A 17,711-nucleotide genomic window follows, 5' to 3' on the forward strand; every position below is an offset into this window, starting at 1 on the left:
CCTTCACCATTTCAATGTGATACAACATTCACTTATAGCTCCTGTTATATTACTACTCGTGTATGTTATCCTGAAGAACAGGACTCTGTCACTAGCCCTGCCTTTCCATTCACACATTGTATTTACTCAGAGCCCACAGCTATGGACTTAGATCTGAAGGGCTTTTATTTGAGCCAGTCAATAGATGACATGACCTAGGGGGTTGCTTAGTTATTTTGATCCAGAGAAGCTCCTGGGTTGTTGATGGACATATAGGCAGGTTGCTTGCTCTTTGAGCTGTCTCTGCCTAGGGTTTGAATTGTCTATGAAATCAAACACACTTCGCTTTGAATGGGGTGCTGGGCCAGACTAATCCATAAAAGAATAAAGTCCAGTCTGCACACCAAGATGCACTACACATATATTTATTGGTTGACAATATTTCGATCCAAATAGATGTTTGTCAGGTCTTTTACCGATGTCAGTGATGTCAGTGATGTACAATTTCTGTGTTTGAATTGCTGAAAACATAAATATATTCATCAGCACTGATTTAATATAATGTAGGACTACAGCTACACAATATTAGTTTATGAAAAATTGGATGTAGAAAGTGAACACTGAACAGAGATGTCACAAAAAAATCGTACAGATGAACAGGAAACAAAAGAGAGCGGTTTTCAAAAGAAGGAATGCAGAGCAGGCTTTTTGCCCATGTTCCTCAAATGTCTAGACAATACAACATGCCCCCGGCCACCTGCTCTTCCTTCTCAACTGACACAAGTCATAATACATCTCTGGGGTGAATCTGTGTTTACAAGACTTCACCAGTGACAGAGAAAGTTGTGAGTTGATCTGGAAAGTATTAATCGATCAGTGTCTTTGACAGTCCCTCAGCAGCACTGCATAATGTTGAAACTGCTGAGGAATGCCACTGAGTCGTTGGGATGAAGTCTTGACCTATAATTATTCCCCATTGCTCTATGACATGCTGGGGTCAGGCCTGGACAGCTGGGGCAATGTCCCACTGAGCCCCACCAGTGCTGCAGAGATGCTGTCACTGAGCAAAATTAGCCCCTCTGCGGATCCCTATCTGTCGCCATTGACAAATGGGCTGTGAAAGGTGTTAAACTAGGCCTGTTATTTAGGAGTGGGTCTGGACTCTTGACAATATGTATAAATGATCTTGTGTTCTCCCGCAGTGTAAATGCCAGGGGTTTATTTACTGGCACTTGATATATTATTTAGATTTGTTTGATCATTATTAGTTATTTTTTATACCATTAGATTTGTATGAGCCTACACATAAAAACATCCATCATGTTATATAGCACAACATTTCAATCAAAATACAGTACATGCAGTGCATTCGGAAAGTATTCAGACTTTTTACACATTTTGTTACAGCCTTATTCTAAAATGGATTAAGTTTTTTTCCTCCCTCATCAATATACACACAATACCCATAATGGCAAAGCAAAAACAGGTTTTTAGAAATGTTTTGCAAATGTAAAAAAAACAGATATTACATTTGCATAAGTATTCACACCCTTTACTCAGCACCTTTTGGTCAGCAATTACAGCCTCAAGTCTTCTTGGGTATGTCACTACAAGCTTGGCACACTTGTATTTGGGGAGTTTCTCCAATTCTTCTCTGCAGATCCTCTCAAGCTCTGTCAGGTTGGATGGGGAGCGTCGCTGCACAGCTATTTTCAGTTCTCTCCAGAGATGTTCGATCGGGTTCAAGTCCGGGCTCTGGCTTTTTCCGAAGCCACTCCTGTATTGTGTTGGCTGTGTGCTTAGGGTTGTTGTCCTGTTAGAAGGTGAACCTTTGCCCTAGTCTGAGGTCCTGAGTGCTCTGAAACAGGTTTTCATCAAGGATCACTCTGTACTTTGCTCCGTTCATCTTTCCCTTGATCCTGACTAGTCTCCCAGTCCCTGCCGCTGAAAAACCTCCCCACAGCATGATGCTGCCACCACTGTGCTTCACCGTAGGGATGGTGCCATGTTTCCTCCAGACATGAAGCTTGGCATTCAGGCCAAAGATATGAAGCTTGGCATTCAGGCCAAAGATTTCAATCTTGGTTTCATCAGACCAGAGTCTCATGGTCTGAGAGTCCTTTAGGTGCCTTTTGGCAAACTCCAAGTGGGCTGTCATGTGGCTTCTGTCTGGCCACTCTACCATAAAAGCCTAATTGGTGGAGTGCTGCATAGATGGTTGTGCTTCTGGAAGTTTCTCACATCTCCACAGTGGAGCTTTGTCTGAGTGACCATCGGGTTCTTGGTCACCTCCCTGACCAAGGCCTGTCTCCCCTGATTGCTCAGTTTGGCTGGGCGACCAGCTCAAGGAAGAGTCTTGGTGGTTCCAAACGTCTTCCATATAAGAACGACGGAGGCTACTGTGTTCTTGGGGAACTTCAATGCAGCAAACATTTGTGGGTACCCAGATCTGTGCCCCAACACCCCAACAAGCCTGTCTCAGAGCTCTACGGACAACTCCTTTGCCTCACAGATTGTATTTTTCTCAACCTGTTTTTGTCATTATGGGGTATAGTGTGTAGATTGAGAGGAAAAAAACAATGTAATCAATTTTAGAATAAGGCTGTAACGATCTGGATACTTTTCGAACACCTTCCTAATTTTGAGTTGCCCCCCCCCCCCCCCCCCCCCCCCCCTTTTGCCCAGCCTAAATTCATCGGGCATGGATTCTACAAGGTGTCAAAAGCATTCCACGGGGATGCTGGCCCATGTTGAATCCAATGTTGTCAAATTGACTGGATGTCCTTTGGGTTTCTTGATACCCACGAGAAACAGCGTTGCAACAGCGTTGCAGTTCTCAAAACCAGTGTGCCTGTGCCTGGCCACTATTATCATACCTCGTTTCAAGGCAATTAAATATTTTGTCTTGCCCGTTCACCCTCTGAATGGCACACTTACACAATCCATGTCTCAATTGTGTGATGGCTTAAAAATCCTTCTTTAACCTTTCTCTTCCCCTTCATGTACACTGATTTTGAAGTGGATTTAACAAGTTCTGTCAGTAAGGGATCATAGCTTTCACCTGGTTAGTCTGTCATGGAAAGAGCAGGTGTTCTTAATGTTTTGTATTCTCAGTGTACATACTTTTCTTCTGTAGTATTGCTTACTGTATCCTACCCTGTTGCAGCCTGCCTTAAAGGTGCATTCTTCATGTTTTCCGGTTCCAAAATGTCAGGTGCTGTCTTTGAAGGGGGGGGGGGGGGGGGATCGATGAAGTTACATAATCTTTGTTATTTTTGATGTATCGTTTTGACTATCGCAGTATAATTTTGACGCTAGTTGGCTATACCCACACCAAAACTCCAGTATTTTTCCTTCATAGATTATTCTCAATCTTCTTTTTAAATAGGGAGCCAATTTATTTTCAGCACCTTTCTTTCCATGACTGTTAACTTTTGTTTCCTCATGGCTCTCTCTTGTCCTCTGTGTCAGACATATGGTAAGCAATATGTTTGGAACATCAAATAGCAATAAAATCACAGTATCAAATCGAAATGCATATAGAATCGTGTGAATCGCAATAGATATCGGATCTGCACCGAAGTATGGTGATATCGTATCGTGAGGTCCCTGGCAATTCCCTACTAATTTGGTCTTTGTTTGGTAAAATTCTGAGTTTTGTCAGTCTTTCATCCTGTTCATTAGTAACATGGCTTTATTTGAGATGTTATTAAAATTGGCAGTAGAGCAGCTTGTGGAATGGACGTTTTAAGGTAGAATCTGCTGTAGGGGGAAATAGCGGCCCCAACCACTGGCTGCCCCACCACTGTTATTGTTGCCGAACTGAGGAGCGTTGCTCAGCATGGTACAAAATACATTGTACATATTGTGCTCTTCTATCTCCCGTTCAATGTCTGTGAGGGGAAGAAACTGTTTTCAGTAACTTCTGTGTTATAGTATTGCAAATGCAGTTACACAATTAAGTAATACAGCTTTAGAAGTTTGTTCTAGAATTCCTGATGTACCATGAATGTCTTTGAAGCCAGCTGACTGTTATACTTGACGCCAAACACGCAGTGCTCACTGGTACTGGATGGCAAAGTAAAGCCTTTAATGATCCGTTTTTTCCTGAGGTCTCACTGGGAATTTCCACTGGATTACATTGTTTGAGAAGGCTTTGAACTTGACATTGAACTTGAGCAGACTTCTTGGTTTGCAGACCTTTAAAGTTTGGCTAGTCAGTCAGTCCTGCCGCAGTGTCTTATTGTACAGAACAAAGCACTGATTCATGTCTAACGGTGACCTTTCATTTGTAACATACGTCAGCTAATGGAAATTCACACTCGTTGCCTTTTATTTACGTTTCCTTTCTCTATATTTGAAATGTCCAAACTATTCATAATGGCAAATGAACTTCATTGGGAATATGAGCTAACCAATGAAGCATATGAATCTTCCAACCTACAGCCAGAGTGCAATTTGAGCCCTTTTTAGCCCCTAATCAAATGGTCAATTTTGTCTGGGCGGTTATTTATCTTCCATTTAATGTCCAAGTGAATCCATATGGGAGAGAATAGCCTTGTGGTCCTTTGCTCTATTGGAGCTCAGGAAATGGCCACTTGTGTCAGGCTTTTAAGCCATTAGAACTTCTCAAGATGACAGGGAGACACTTTGTCTTTAGGCACTATTGGGACCAAATCTTTGGCTTCATGGGTCCCAGAAGGTGACACAAAGCAATTAGGGGGGTATTAGAGGTGTCTGCACTCTCCATATGAGTGCTGACATCAATTCCTATGCGAGTGACCCCTGGGATGTCTGTTGTGAGATCAAATGCAGGCACTCCAATTCTGAACGACACTGAAACTGACCAGAGATCCACCCCACTCTGACCTTGCTTCGTTAGGATTCATATTGGGGTGAAAGAATCTTAATTTCTAATTAAAATAATGTTTTTCTTTGTGGTGAAACCGATTTCAGAGCACACCTTTTTTTTGCTTTTCAGATGTTTGTTTGAATTGTAGTGTGAATAGTTACTGTGTGTCCTGGAATGAAACTCCTTTCTTTTTGCATTACATTGACAATGACTGAATAGATTTTTCTCCCTATAAAATCATAAGTCATAATCTTCTTTCTATTTTCATTACAGAATAATGGATCCTTGGTGTGGTGTCAGAATCACAAACAGTGCTCAAAGGTATGTAACACGTCTTGGCTGCATATGCTTAAAAAAACGAAATGACAGGAAATGTACAAAACAAGTTTGAGATACCTGATTTATACCATAACTTTAGACGTTCTAGACAAACAATTTTAAACTGTGATAGCTGTTATGCTCTTTACCTTCTCATCAGTCAAGTTGTTCTAGGGTTACTGAGATTCCACAACCCATTTCTGATACAACTCTTTGTTCATTAGAATTACAGTAGGCCATTTTATCCTCCATTTCCCGAGGGTCTTGTTTGGGTTTCGTGCCCTGTCCCGAAGACGGTTGATAGTAAGACTGTTGACAGGTGCTCTGAAAAGATGGTGCTGATATCTCCTCTCAGCATCACCGGGAGCTGTTGACAAGCCCCTCACTGTGGTGTTGAGTCCACTTAGCAGACAGTAGACTGAGGACAGACTCAGCCCAAGGCATTCTGGAACAACAACCAGAAAGGCTTATGACAATGACGATGACACAACAGTGGGGCTCAAACACATGGGGCAACTCTGAACCCTAGTCACTATTTAGGGGACTACCTTTTGGCCTGCCCCATGTGACTCTGGCCAAAACCAGATAGGGTGCTATTTCATACTGTAACTGATGCGCTCTGTCTGTCAAACTCTTCTGTTCACATAAACCAGGACAGCAGCAACCAGCCTACTCTTTGGTTCTGATTGTGTCATAGTTTGAGGACTGAATTCCATCCAGGAAGTAAATAGTCTAGCTGAGTCTTCTCATTCACACTTCTACAGAAGTTTTCTGTTTTTTGTTTTTCATCTCCTGTGTTTTCCATTGTTATAAAAACATTGTCTAAATAGCTTATGTGAAACGTGCTATTATGAAGGTGATGACCAATTTTGGATCTCATCCTTGTCTGGACTAGCTCGTATGGCTTGTTCATTTGGCATGGAGCACAGCTAGAGAAAACAAATGCTCTCCTGTGTTAATGTTTGTGTTTCTCACGCTGTTTTATTGAGGGTGTATTCTAAATCATATACCTGGAAATGTCCAAGGACACCCAGTTCATTCGTCAGAGCTCGTATGCTGAACATTTGGGCCCAATTAGTGTGGGACAGTATGATTTACAAAGGATGATTTGGACACCCTCTGATTATAAATGACTACATGGATAATATGAAACACAGTGAAATGTCAAACTGCATAACAGCCTTTGCTGACTTCACAGTATTGCATTTGTTATGAAGATGAATTACAATCAACATCTTGTATTCACGCCCACATGTAACCAATCCCCTTTTGTTTGATATTTAAAATATTTCTATGTTCCTTCAAATCAAATTCGATTGGTCTCATACACGTGTTTAGCAGATGTTATTGCGAGTGTAGCGAAATCCTTGTGCTTCTAGTTCTGACAGTGCAGCAATATCTAACAAGTAATATCTAACAATTTCACAACACATACCCAATACGCACAAATGGAATTAAGAATATATAAATATATGGACGAGCAATGTCAAACCCAGGGCCTCAAGCTTAATGATGAGCTTGGGGAGTACTATGGTGTTGAATGCTGAACTATAGTCAATGAACAGCATTCTTACGTAGGTATTCCTCTTGTCCAGATGGGATTGGGCAGTGTGATGGCGATTGCATCGTCTGTGGACCTATTGAGGCGGTAAACAAATTGAAGTGGGTCTAGGGTGACAACTAAGGTGGAGGTGACATGATCCTTGACTAGTCTCTCAAGCACTTCATGATGACAGGTGAGTGCTACGTGGCAATAGTCATTTAGTTCAGTTACTTTTTGATTCTTTGGTACATGAACAACGGTGGCCATCTTGAAGCATGTGGGGACAGCAGACTGGGATGGCCAGCTGGTCTGCGCATGCTCTGAGGACGCGGCTAGGGATGCCTTCTGGGCTGGCAGCCTTGCAAGGGTTAACACGTTTAAATGTCTTACTCACGTCGGCCACGGAGGAGGAGAGCCTACAGTCCTTGGTAGTGGGCTGTGTCGGTGGCACTGTTATCCTCAAAGCGGGCAAAGAACATGTTAAGCTTGTCCGGAAGCCAGATGTCAGTGTCCTCAACGTAGCTGGTTTTCCTTTTGTAGACCCTGCCACATGTCTTGTGTCTGAGCTGTTGAATTGCGACTCCACTTTGTCTCTCTACTGACGTTTTGCATGTTTGATTGCCTTGCGGAGGGAATGACTACTCTGTTGGTTTTCTGCCATATTCCCAGTCACCTTACCATGTTTTAATGTGGTGGTTCACAATTTTAAGTTTTGCGCGAATGCTGCTATCTATCCACTTTCTTTTTAGGGTAGGTTTAACCTCTCTAGGGTATGTGGGACGCTAGCGTCCCACCAGGCCAACATCCTGTGAGATTGCAGAGCACCAAATTCAAATACAGAAATACTCATTATAAAAATTCAGAAGAGATACAACTATTAAACATAATCTTTAAATCTAACTTCTTGTGAATCAAACCACCGTGTCAGATTTTTAAAATGCTTTACCGTGAAAGCATACCTTACGATTATTTGAGAACATAGCCCAGCAGACAAATCATTACAAACAGTAACCAGCCAAGTACAAGAGATACACAAGTCAAAAATAGAGATAAAATAATCACTTACCTTTGATCTTCATATGGTTGCACTCAGAAGACATTCATGTATTCAATAAATGTTCCTTTTGTTCGATAGTCTCTTTATATCCAAAAACCTCAGTTTTGTTCGTTTTCTTCAGGAATCCACAGGCTCAAACGCAGTCACAACAGGCAGACAAAAAATTCAAATAGTATCTGTAAAGTTCGTAGAAACATTTCAAACGATGTTCATAATCAATCCTCAGGTTGTTTTTCGCCTAAATAATCGATAATAATTCAACCGGACAAAAATTATTCAATATAAAAGGTAAACCAGAAAGGCACTCTCCGGTCGCGCCATGAAAAAGCTCTGTGACACAGCAGGGTCCACTCATTGACAACTCTTACTCCCTCATTTTTCAGAATACAAGCCAGAACCAATTTCTAAAGACTGTTCACATCTAGTGGAAGGCATGGGAACTGTAATTTGAGTCCTAAGTCAATGGATACTGTAATGGCATTGAATAGAAAACTACACACAAAAAATCCTACTTCCTGAATGGATTTTTCTCAGGTTTTCGCCTGCCAAATCAGTTCTGTTATACTCACAGACATTATTTTAACAGTTTTGGAAACGTTAGTGTTTTCTATCCACATTTACTAATTATATGCATATCCTATCTTCTGGGCCTGAGTAGATGGGAGTTTAATTTGGGCACGCTTTTCATCCAAAATTCCAAATGCTGCCCCCCTACCCTAGAGAAGTTAATAGTCACAGTGGGTACAACATCTCCTATACACTTCCTGATAAACTCAGTTACTGTTTCGGTATTTTTGTCAATATTATTCTTGGAAGCTACCCGGAACATTTGCCAGTCCGGCGATCAAAACAATCTTGAAGTGTGGATTCCGATTGGTCAGACCAGTGTTAAATAGTCCTTAGCACGGATACATCCTGCTTGAGTTTCTGCCTATAGGAAGGAAGGAGCAAAATTGAGTCCTGGTCAAATTTACCAAAATGAAGGTGGGAGAGGGCCTTGTATGTATCCCGGAAGTTGGAGTAACAGTGATCTAGTGTTTTAGCAGCGCGAGTACTACAGTCGATATGCTGATAGAATTTAGGCAGCCTTTTCTTCAAATTTGCTTTGTTAAAATCCCCAGCTACAATAAAAGCAGCCTCGGGATATAAGTCAAGTCCAGTGAAGTTCCTTGAGGGCCGTCGTGGTATCAACTTGAGAAGGGATATACACGGCTGTGACTATAATCGAAGAGAATTCTCTTGGTAGTACGGTCGGCATTTGATTGAGGTTTTCTAGGTTGGGTGAACAAAAGGACTTGAATTCCTGTATGTTATCACAGTTACACCATGAGTCGTTAATCGTTAAATATACACCCCCCCCTTTTTTCCCCCTTTATTCCCGGGGAGATGTTTATTCCTGCTAGCGCAATGAACTGAGAATCCAGATGGCTGGACCGACTCTGACAGTATATCCCGAGAGAGCCATGTTTCTCTGAATCAGTGTATGTTAAAATCCCTGATGTCTCTCTGGAAAGAAACCCTTTCCCTGATCTTATCACACCTTTGTTATCCAGGGACTGAACATTAGTGAGTAATATACTCGGAAGCGGTGGGTGGTGTGCGTGCCTCCTAAGTCGGGCTTGATGACCGCTCCGAGTGCCCTTTTTTTTGTCGGCGTTGTCTTGGGTCAGCCTCTGGAATCAGTTGAAATTGCCCTGGGTGGCACGAACAGAGGATCCGCTTCGGTAAAGTTGTATTCCTGGTCGTAGTGCTGGTGAGTTACCGCCGCTCTGATATCCAATAGTTCTTCCTGGCTGTATGTAATAACATTTTCTGGGCTAACAATGTAAGAAATAATACAGAAAAAAAACGAAATACAGCAAAGTTTCCTAAGATCTAGAAGCGGGGCAGCCCTCTCTGTAAGCGCCATCTTCTGATTTGATATTCAATGCGGATTGTGATTAATTGAAAAAGGTTTTGGGAACATCAGTTATTAAGGTCCTCATACAATCTGCTTCATAAACTGGGTGGTTCGAACCCTGAATGTCTGACAGCTATGGTATCAGACCAACATATCTGGCTGCATAAAACATATCTGACAGCCGTGGTATATCAGACCAACATATCTTTTAACTGCTCTAATTAAGTTGGTAACTCGTTTTATAATAGCAGTAAGGCACCTCGGGTTTGTGGTATTTATTTTTATTTAACCTTTTTTTTTTTATATACTCGGCAAATCAGTTAAGAACAAATTCTTATTTACAATGACGGCCTAGGAACAGTCGGTTAACTGCCTTGTTCAGGGGCAGAACGACAGATTTTTACCTTGTCAGCTCGGGGATTCGATCTAGCAACCTTTTGGTTACTGGCCCAAAGCATTAACCATTAGGCTACCTTCCGCCCCTGGCCAATATACCACGGCGAAGGGCTGTATCCAGGCTCTCCATGTTGCGTCGTGGGTAAGAACAGCCCTTAGCCGTGGTATAATGGCCATATACCACATCCCCTCTGGCCTTATTGCTTAAGTATATATTTCTGTATGTGATCATATGCACATTATCATTACATTATACTGTACATTGCAACATTTAGAACTACATGGCACTAATGAAATACATTAACTTAATTGAATATTGCTGCGAGCCTCTGGGAAAAGCATCGTAAGTCGCTCTGGATAAGGGAATATCTCCTAAATGACAAAAATGTAAATGCTAAATTAATATTTCTGGGCTCCAGAACTTGTTCAGGTCATGCCTAATGAGCTCGTCATGGTGTTTGATATGAGAGATATGGCTTCATTTTAAAGGAGAGCCTCTGTTGTTTTCACTTTAATGCAGCGGAACTTGTTTCTCTCCTTTCCATGGTGATGGCCAACATCAGTTTTTGGCACAAGCCATTCCCCAGTCATTCATCATGAGTTTTATGTTTGAAAAGGCTGTTGCTGGCTACAAGTCCAAGCACTACATAGGGTTTTCATAATCAACCGGCTACATTGCTAGAACTCTGAAAATGCTAGAGATTCTAACAAACATGTCCGTTTGCATTTGTTTACCTTGTGTGTCATTTAAAAAAATATATATATACTTTTTTGGTTTTACTATCCTTGTGTGGACCAGATATCCTCACGAGATCAGTAAAACAAGGAAAATTCGGACAAGTGGGACATTTCGCCGTGCCCGCCAAGGAAAGGCTCTTTTAGGGTTCGTATTTGTATTTATTATGGATTCCCCCCCCTCCCCCCCCATTTGCTAACCCTAAAATACCCTTTATCCTTGGAGGCCTGGCGAAATGTCTCGTCCGAATTTTCCATGTTTTACTATCCTTGTGAGGACATCTACTCTTCCTGGGGTACACCAAAATGAAGGCAGTTGTATACAATTAAAACATTTTACATTTCACAATACATTAAGTGTGTGCCCTCAGGCCACTACTCTACTACTACATATCTACAATACATTAAGTGTGTGCCCTCAGGCCACTACTCTACTACTACATATCTACAATACATTAAGTGTGTGCCCTCAGGCCACTACTCTACTACTACATATCTACAATACATTAAGTGTGTGCCATCAGGCCACTACTCTACTACTACATATCTACAATACATTAAGTGTGTGCCCTCAGGCCACTACTCTACTACTACATATCTACAATACATTAAGTGTGTGCCCTCAGGCCACTACTCTACTACTACATATCTACAATACATTAAGTGTGCCCTCAGGCCACTACTCTACTACTACATATCTACAATACATTAAGTGTGTGTCCTCAGGTCACTACTCTACTACTACATATCTACAATACATTATGTGTGCCCTCAGGCCACTACTCTACTACTACATATCTACAATACATTAAGTGTGTGCCCTCAGGCCACTACTCTACTACTACATATCTACAATACATTAAGTGTGTGCCCTCAGGCCACTACTCTACTACTACATATCTACAATACATTAAGTGTGTGCCCTCAGGCCACTACTCTACTACTACATATCTACAATACATTAAGTGTGTCCTCAGGCCACTACTCCTACATATCTACAGTGCCTTGCGAAACTATTCGGCCCCCTTGAACTTTGCGACCTTTTGCCACATTTCAGGCTTCAAACATAAAGATATAAAACTGTATTTTTTTGTGAAGAATCAACAACAAGTGGGACACAATCATGAAGTGGAACGACATTTATTGGATATTGCAAACTTTTTTAACATATCAAAAACTGAAAAATTGGGCGTGCAAAATTATTCAACCCCTTTACTTTCAGTGCAGCAAACTCTCTCCAGAAGTTCAGTGAGGATCTCTGAATGATCCAATGTTGACCTAAATGACTAATGATGATAAATACAATCCACCTGTGTGTAATCAAGTCTCCGTATAAATGCACCCGCACTGTGATAGTCTCAGAGGTCCGTTAAAAGCGCAGAGAGCATCATGAAGAACAAGGAACACACCAGGCAGGTCCGAGATACTGTTGTGAAGAAGTTTAAAGCCGGATTTGGATACAAAAAGATTTCCCAAGCTTTAAACATCCCAAGGAGCACTGTGCAAGCGATAATATTGAAATGGAAGGAGTATCAGACCACTGCAAATCTACCAAGACCTGGCCGTCCCTCTAAACTTTCAGCTCATACAAGGAGAAGACTGATCAGAGATGCAGCCAAGAGGCCCATGATCACTCTGGATGAACTGCAGAGATCTACAGCTGAGGTGGGAGACTCTGTCCATAGGACAACAATCAGTCGTATATTGCACAAATCTGGCCTTTATGGAAGAGTGGCAAGAAGAAAGCCATTTCTTAAAGATATCCATAAAAAGTGTTGTTTAAAGTTTGCCACAAGCCACCTGGGAGACACACCAAACATGTGGAAGAAGGTGCTCTGGTCAGATGAAACCAAAATTGAACCTTTTGGCAACAATGCAAAACGTTATGTTTGGCGTAAAAGCAACACAGCTCATCACCCTGAACACTTCATCCCCACTGTCAAACATGGTGGTGGCAGCATCATGGTTTGGGCCTGCTTTTCTTCAGCAGGGACAGGGAAGATGGTTAAAATTGATGGGAAGATGGATGGAGCCAAATACAGGACCATTCTGGAAGAAAACCTGATGGAGTCTGCAAAAGACCTGAGACTGGGACGGAAATTTGTCTTCCAACAAGACAATGATCCAAAACATAAAGCAAAATCTACAATGGAATGGTTCAAAAATAAACATATCCAGGTGTTAGAATGGCCAAGTCAAAGTCCAGACCTGAATCCAATCGAGAATCTGTGGAAAGAACTGAAAACTGCTGTTCACAAATGCTCTTCATCCAACCTCACTGAGCTCGAGCTGTTTTGCAAGGAGGAATGGGAAAAAATGTCAGTCTCTCGATGTGCAAAACTGATAGAGACATACCCCAAGCGACTTACAGCTGTAATCGCAGCAAAAGGTGGCGCTACAAAGTATTAACAAAGTATCCAATAAATGTCGTTCCACTTCATGATTGTGTCCCACTTGTTGTTGATTCTTCACAAAAAAATACAGTTTTATATCTTTGTTTGAAACCTGAAATGTGGCAAAAGGTTGCAAAGTTCAAGGGGGCCGAATACTTTCGCAAGGCACTGTACATATCTACAAAACAAAATCCATGTGTGTGTACGTTATTATGTATGTCTCCACAGTCCCCGCTGTTCCATAAGGTGTATTTGTATCTGTGTGTTCTAAGTCTAATTCTACTGCTTGCATGAGTTTCTTTATGTGGAATAGAGTTCCATGTAGTCATGGCTCTATGTAGTACTGTGTGACGCCCATAGTCTATTCTAGACTTGGGGACTGAATAGATCTCTGGTGGCATGTCTTGTGGGGCATGCATGGGTGTCTGAGCTGTGCTAGTAGTTTAAACAGGCAGCCCGTTGCGTTCCATATGTCAATACTTCTCGTAAGTACAAGTAGTGATGAAGTCAATCTCTCCTCTACTTTGAGCCAGGAGAGATTGACATGCATAATATTAATGTTAACTCTCCACGTACATTTTAAGCACTAGCCGTGCAGCCCTTTTCTGGGCCAATTGTAATCTTCCTAAGTCCCTCTTTATGGTACCCGACCACACGACGGACAGTAGTCCAGGTGCGACAAAACTAGGGCCTGTAGGACCTACCTTTTTTGATAGAGTTGTTAAGTGCTTTATTTTAGACAGACCTCTCCCCATCTTAGCTACTGTTGCATCAATATGTTTTGACTACGGCAGTTTAGTCTCCTCAACTTGCTCAATTCCACATTATTCATTACAATATTTGAGGTTTAGGGTTTAGTGAACGATTTGTCCCAAATACAATACTTTTAGTTTTTGAAAAATTTAGGACTACTTATTTCTTGTCACCCATTCTGAAACTGTTGCAGTGATTTCCCTTGCTGTGGTAGCTGATGTGTATTGTGTTGAGTCCTCAGCATACAGAGACACACAGGTTTTACTCAGAGCCAGTGGCAGGTCATTAGTAAAGATTGATAAAAGTAATGGGCCTATACAGCTGTCCTGGAGAATGCCGGACTCTAGCAGGTTTATTTTGGAGATGCTTCCGTTAAAGAACACCATCTGTATACATTTGTCTCAGCCAATCATCAGTCATTTGTGTAAGTGCCGTACATGTTGAATGCCCTTCCCTATAAGCGTGCTGAAAGTCTGTTCACTGTGAAGTAGCATTGTATCTGGCCAAACACTATTTTTTCCAAATGTTTACTAAGGGCTGATAACAGGCTGTTTGAGCCTGTAAAGGGTGCTATACTTTTCTTGGGTAGCGGAACTTCTTGCTTCCCTCCAGGCCTGAGGGCACACACTTTCCTGTAGGATTAGATTGAAGAAATGGCAAACAGGATTGGCAATGTTGTCTACTATCATCCTCAGTCATTTTTCCATCCAAGATGTCAGACCCAGGTAGCTTGTCTTGTTGACAACAATATTTTAGTTAAACTCTTCCACCGTCACTTTAGGGTTTGGGGTTATGGGTGGGGTTAAGGGTAGGGTTAGGTTAAGAGTATGGAAAAATAGTAATTTGAATGCGAGTCAATAGTTTGGTCCCCACAAGGATAGTAAAACAAGTGTGTGTGTGTGTGTGTGTTTTATTTTTTTATTTAACCTTTATTTAACCAGGTAGGCTAGTTGAGAACAAGTTCTCATTTGCAACTGCGACCTGGCCAAGATGAAGCATAGCAGTGTGAGCAGACAACAAAGAGTTACACATGGAGTAAACAATTAACAAGTCAATAACACAGTAGAAAACAAAGGGGGAGTCTATATACAATGTGTGCAAAAGGCATGAGGAGGTAGGCAAATAATTACAATTTTGCAGATTAACACTGGAGTGATGAATGATCAGATGGTCATGTACAGGTAGAGATATTGGTGTGCAAAAGAGCAGAAAAGTAAATAAATAAAAACAGTATGGGGATGAGGTAGGTGAAGAAGGGTGGGCTATTTACCAATAGACTATGTACAGCTGCAGCGATCGGTTAGCTGCTCAGATAGCTGATGTTTGAAGTTGGTGAGGGAGATAAAAGTCTCCAACTTCAGCGATTTTTGCAATTCGTTCCAGTCACAGGCAGCAGAGTACTGGAACGAAAGGCGGCCGAATGAGGTGTTGGCTTTAGGGATGATCAGTGAGATACACCTGCTGGAGCGCGTGCTACGGATGGGTGTTGCCATCGTGACCAGTGAGCTGAGATAAGGCGGAGCTTTACCTAGCATGGACTTGTAGATGACCTGGAGCCAGTGGGTCTGGCGACGAATATGTAGAGAGGGCCAGCCGACTAGAGCATACAAGTCGCAGTGGTGGGTGGTATAAGGTGCTTTAGTGACAAAACGGATGGCACTGTGATAAACTGCATCCAGTTTGCTGAGTAGAGTGTTGGAAGCCATTTTGTAGATGACATCGCCGAAGTCGAGGATCGGTAGGATAGTCAGTTTTACTAGGGTAAGCTTGGCGGCGTGAGTGAAGGAGGCTTTGTTGCGGAATAGAAAGCCGACTCTTGATTTGATTTTCGATTGGAGATGTTTGATATGAGTCTGGAAGGAGAGTTTGCAGTCTAGCCAGACACCTAGGTACTTATAGACGTCCACATATTCTAGGTCGGAACCATCCAGGGTGGTGATGCTAATCGGGCATGCGGGTGCAAGCAGCGACCGGTTGAAAAGCATGCATTTGGTTTTACTAGCGTTTAAGAGCAGTTGGAGGCCACGGAAGGAGTGTTGTATGGCATTGAAGCTTGTTTGGAGGTTAGATAGCACAGTGTCCAAAGACGGGCCGAAAGTATATAGAATGGTGTCGTCTGCGTAGAGGTGGATCAGGGAATCGCCCGCAGCAAGAGCAACATCATTGATATACACAGAGAAAAGAGTCGGCCCGAGAATTGAACCCTGTGGCACCCCCATAGAGACTGCCAGAGGACCGGACAGCATGCCCTCCGATTTGACGCACTGAACTCTGTAGGCAAAGTAATTGGTGAACCAGGCAAGGCAGTCATCCGAAAAACCGAGGCTCCTGAGTCTGCCGATAAGAATATGGTGATTGACAGAGTCGAAAGCATTGGCAAGGTCGATGAAGACGGCTGCACAGTACTGTCTTTTATCGATGGCGGTTATGATATCGTTGAGTACCTTGAGTGTGGCTGAGGTGCACCCATGACCGGCTCGGAAACCAGATTGCACAGCGGAGAAGGTACGGTGGGATTCGAGATGGTCAGTGACCTGTTTGTTGACTTTGCTTTCGAAGACCTTAGATAGGCAGGGCAGGATGGATATAGGTCTGTAACAGTTTGGGTCCAGGGTGTCTCCCCCTTTGAAGAGGGGGATGACTGCGGCAGCTTTCCAATCCTTGGGGATCTCAGACGATATGAAAGAGAGGTTGAACAGGCTGGTAATAGGGTTTGCGACAATGGTGGCAGATAGTTTCAGAAATAGAGGGTCCAGATTGTCAAGCCCAGCTGATTTGTACGGGTCCAGGTTTTGCAGCTCTTTCAGAACATCTGCTATCTGGATTTGGTTAAAGGAGAACCTGGAGAGGCTTGGGCGAGTAGCTGCGGGGGGGGCGGAGCTGTTGGCCGAGGTTGAAGTAGCCAGGCGGAAGGCATGGCCAGCCGTTGAGAAATGCTTATTGAAGTTTTCGATAATCATGGATTTATCAGTGGTGACCGTGTTACCTAGCCTCAGTGCAGTGGGCAGCTGGGAGGAGGTGCTCTTGTTCTCCATGGACTTCACGGTGTCCCAGAACTTTTTGGAGTTGGAGCTACAGGATGCAAACTTCTGCCTGAAGAAGCTGGCCTTAGCTTTCCTGACTGACTGCGTGTATTGGTTCCGGACTTCCCTGAACAGTTGCATATCACGGGGACTATTCGATGCTATTGCAGTCCGCCACAGGATGTTTTTGTGCTGGTCGAGGGCAGTCAGGTCTGGGGTGAACCAAGGGCTGTATCTGTTCTTAGTTCTGCATTTTTTGAACGGAGCATGCTTATCTAAAATGGTGAGGAAGTTACTTTTAAAGAATGACCAGGCATCCTCAACTGACGGGATGAGGTCAATGTCCTTCCAGGATACCCGGGCCAGGTCGATTAGAAAGGCCTGCTCACAGAAGTGTTTTAGGGAGCGTTTGACAGTGATGAGGGGTGGTCGTTTGACTGCGGCTCCGTAGCGGATACAGGCAATGAGGCAGTGATCGCTGAGATCCTGGTTGAAGACAGCGGAGGTGTATTTGGAGGGCCAGTTGGTCAGGATGACGTCTATGAGGGTGCCCTTGTTTACAGAGTTAGGGTTGTACCTGGTGGGTTCCTTGATGATTTGTGTGAGATTGAGGGCATCTAGCTTAGATTGTAGGACTGGTGGGGTGTTAAGCATATCCCAGTTTAGGTCACCTAACAGAACAAACTCTGAAGCTAGATGGGGGGCGATCAATTCACAAATGGTGTCCAGGGCACAGCTGGGAGCTGAGGGGGGTCGGTAGCA

At 42.9% G+C, this 17,711-nt stretch overlaps 1 protein-coding gene across 1 annotated transcript in view; it reads left to right on the forward strand.

Moving 5' to 3' along the window:
• The window catches only part of LOC109869504 (anosmin-1-like), a 68,933-nt gene that overhangs the window by 3,322 nt on the left and 47,900 nt on the right, over positions 1–17,711 (forward strand). Inside the window, exon 2 of the mRNA XM_020459698.2 lies at positions 5,105–5,152. Within this exon, the coding sequence (XP_020315287.1) occupies positions 5,105–5,152 (48 nt within the window). The remainder of the gene's footprint in view (positions 1–5,104; positions 5,153–17,711) is intronic.

Source organism: Oncorhynchus kisutch, linkage group LG2 (assembly GCF_002021735.2).
Source record: "Oncorhynchus kisutch isolate 150728-3 linkage group LG2, Okis_V2, whole genome shotgun sequence".
Classification (NCBI taxonomy): Eukaryota; Metazoa; Chordata; class Actinopteri; order Salmoniformes; family Salmonidae; genus Oncorhynchus; species Oncorhynchus kisutch.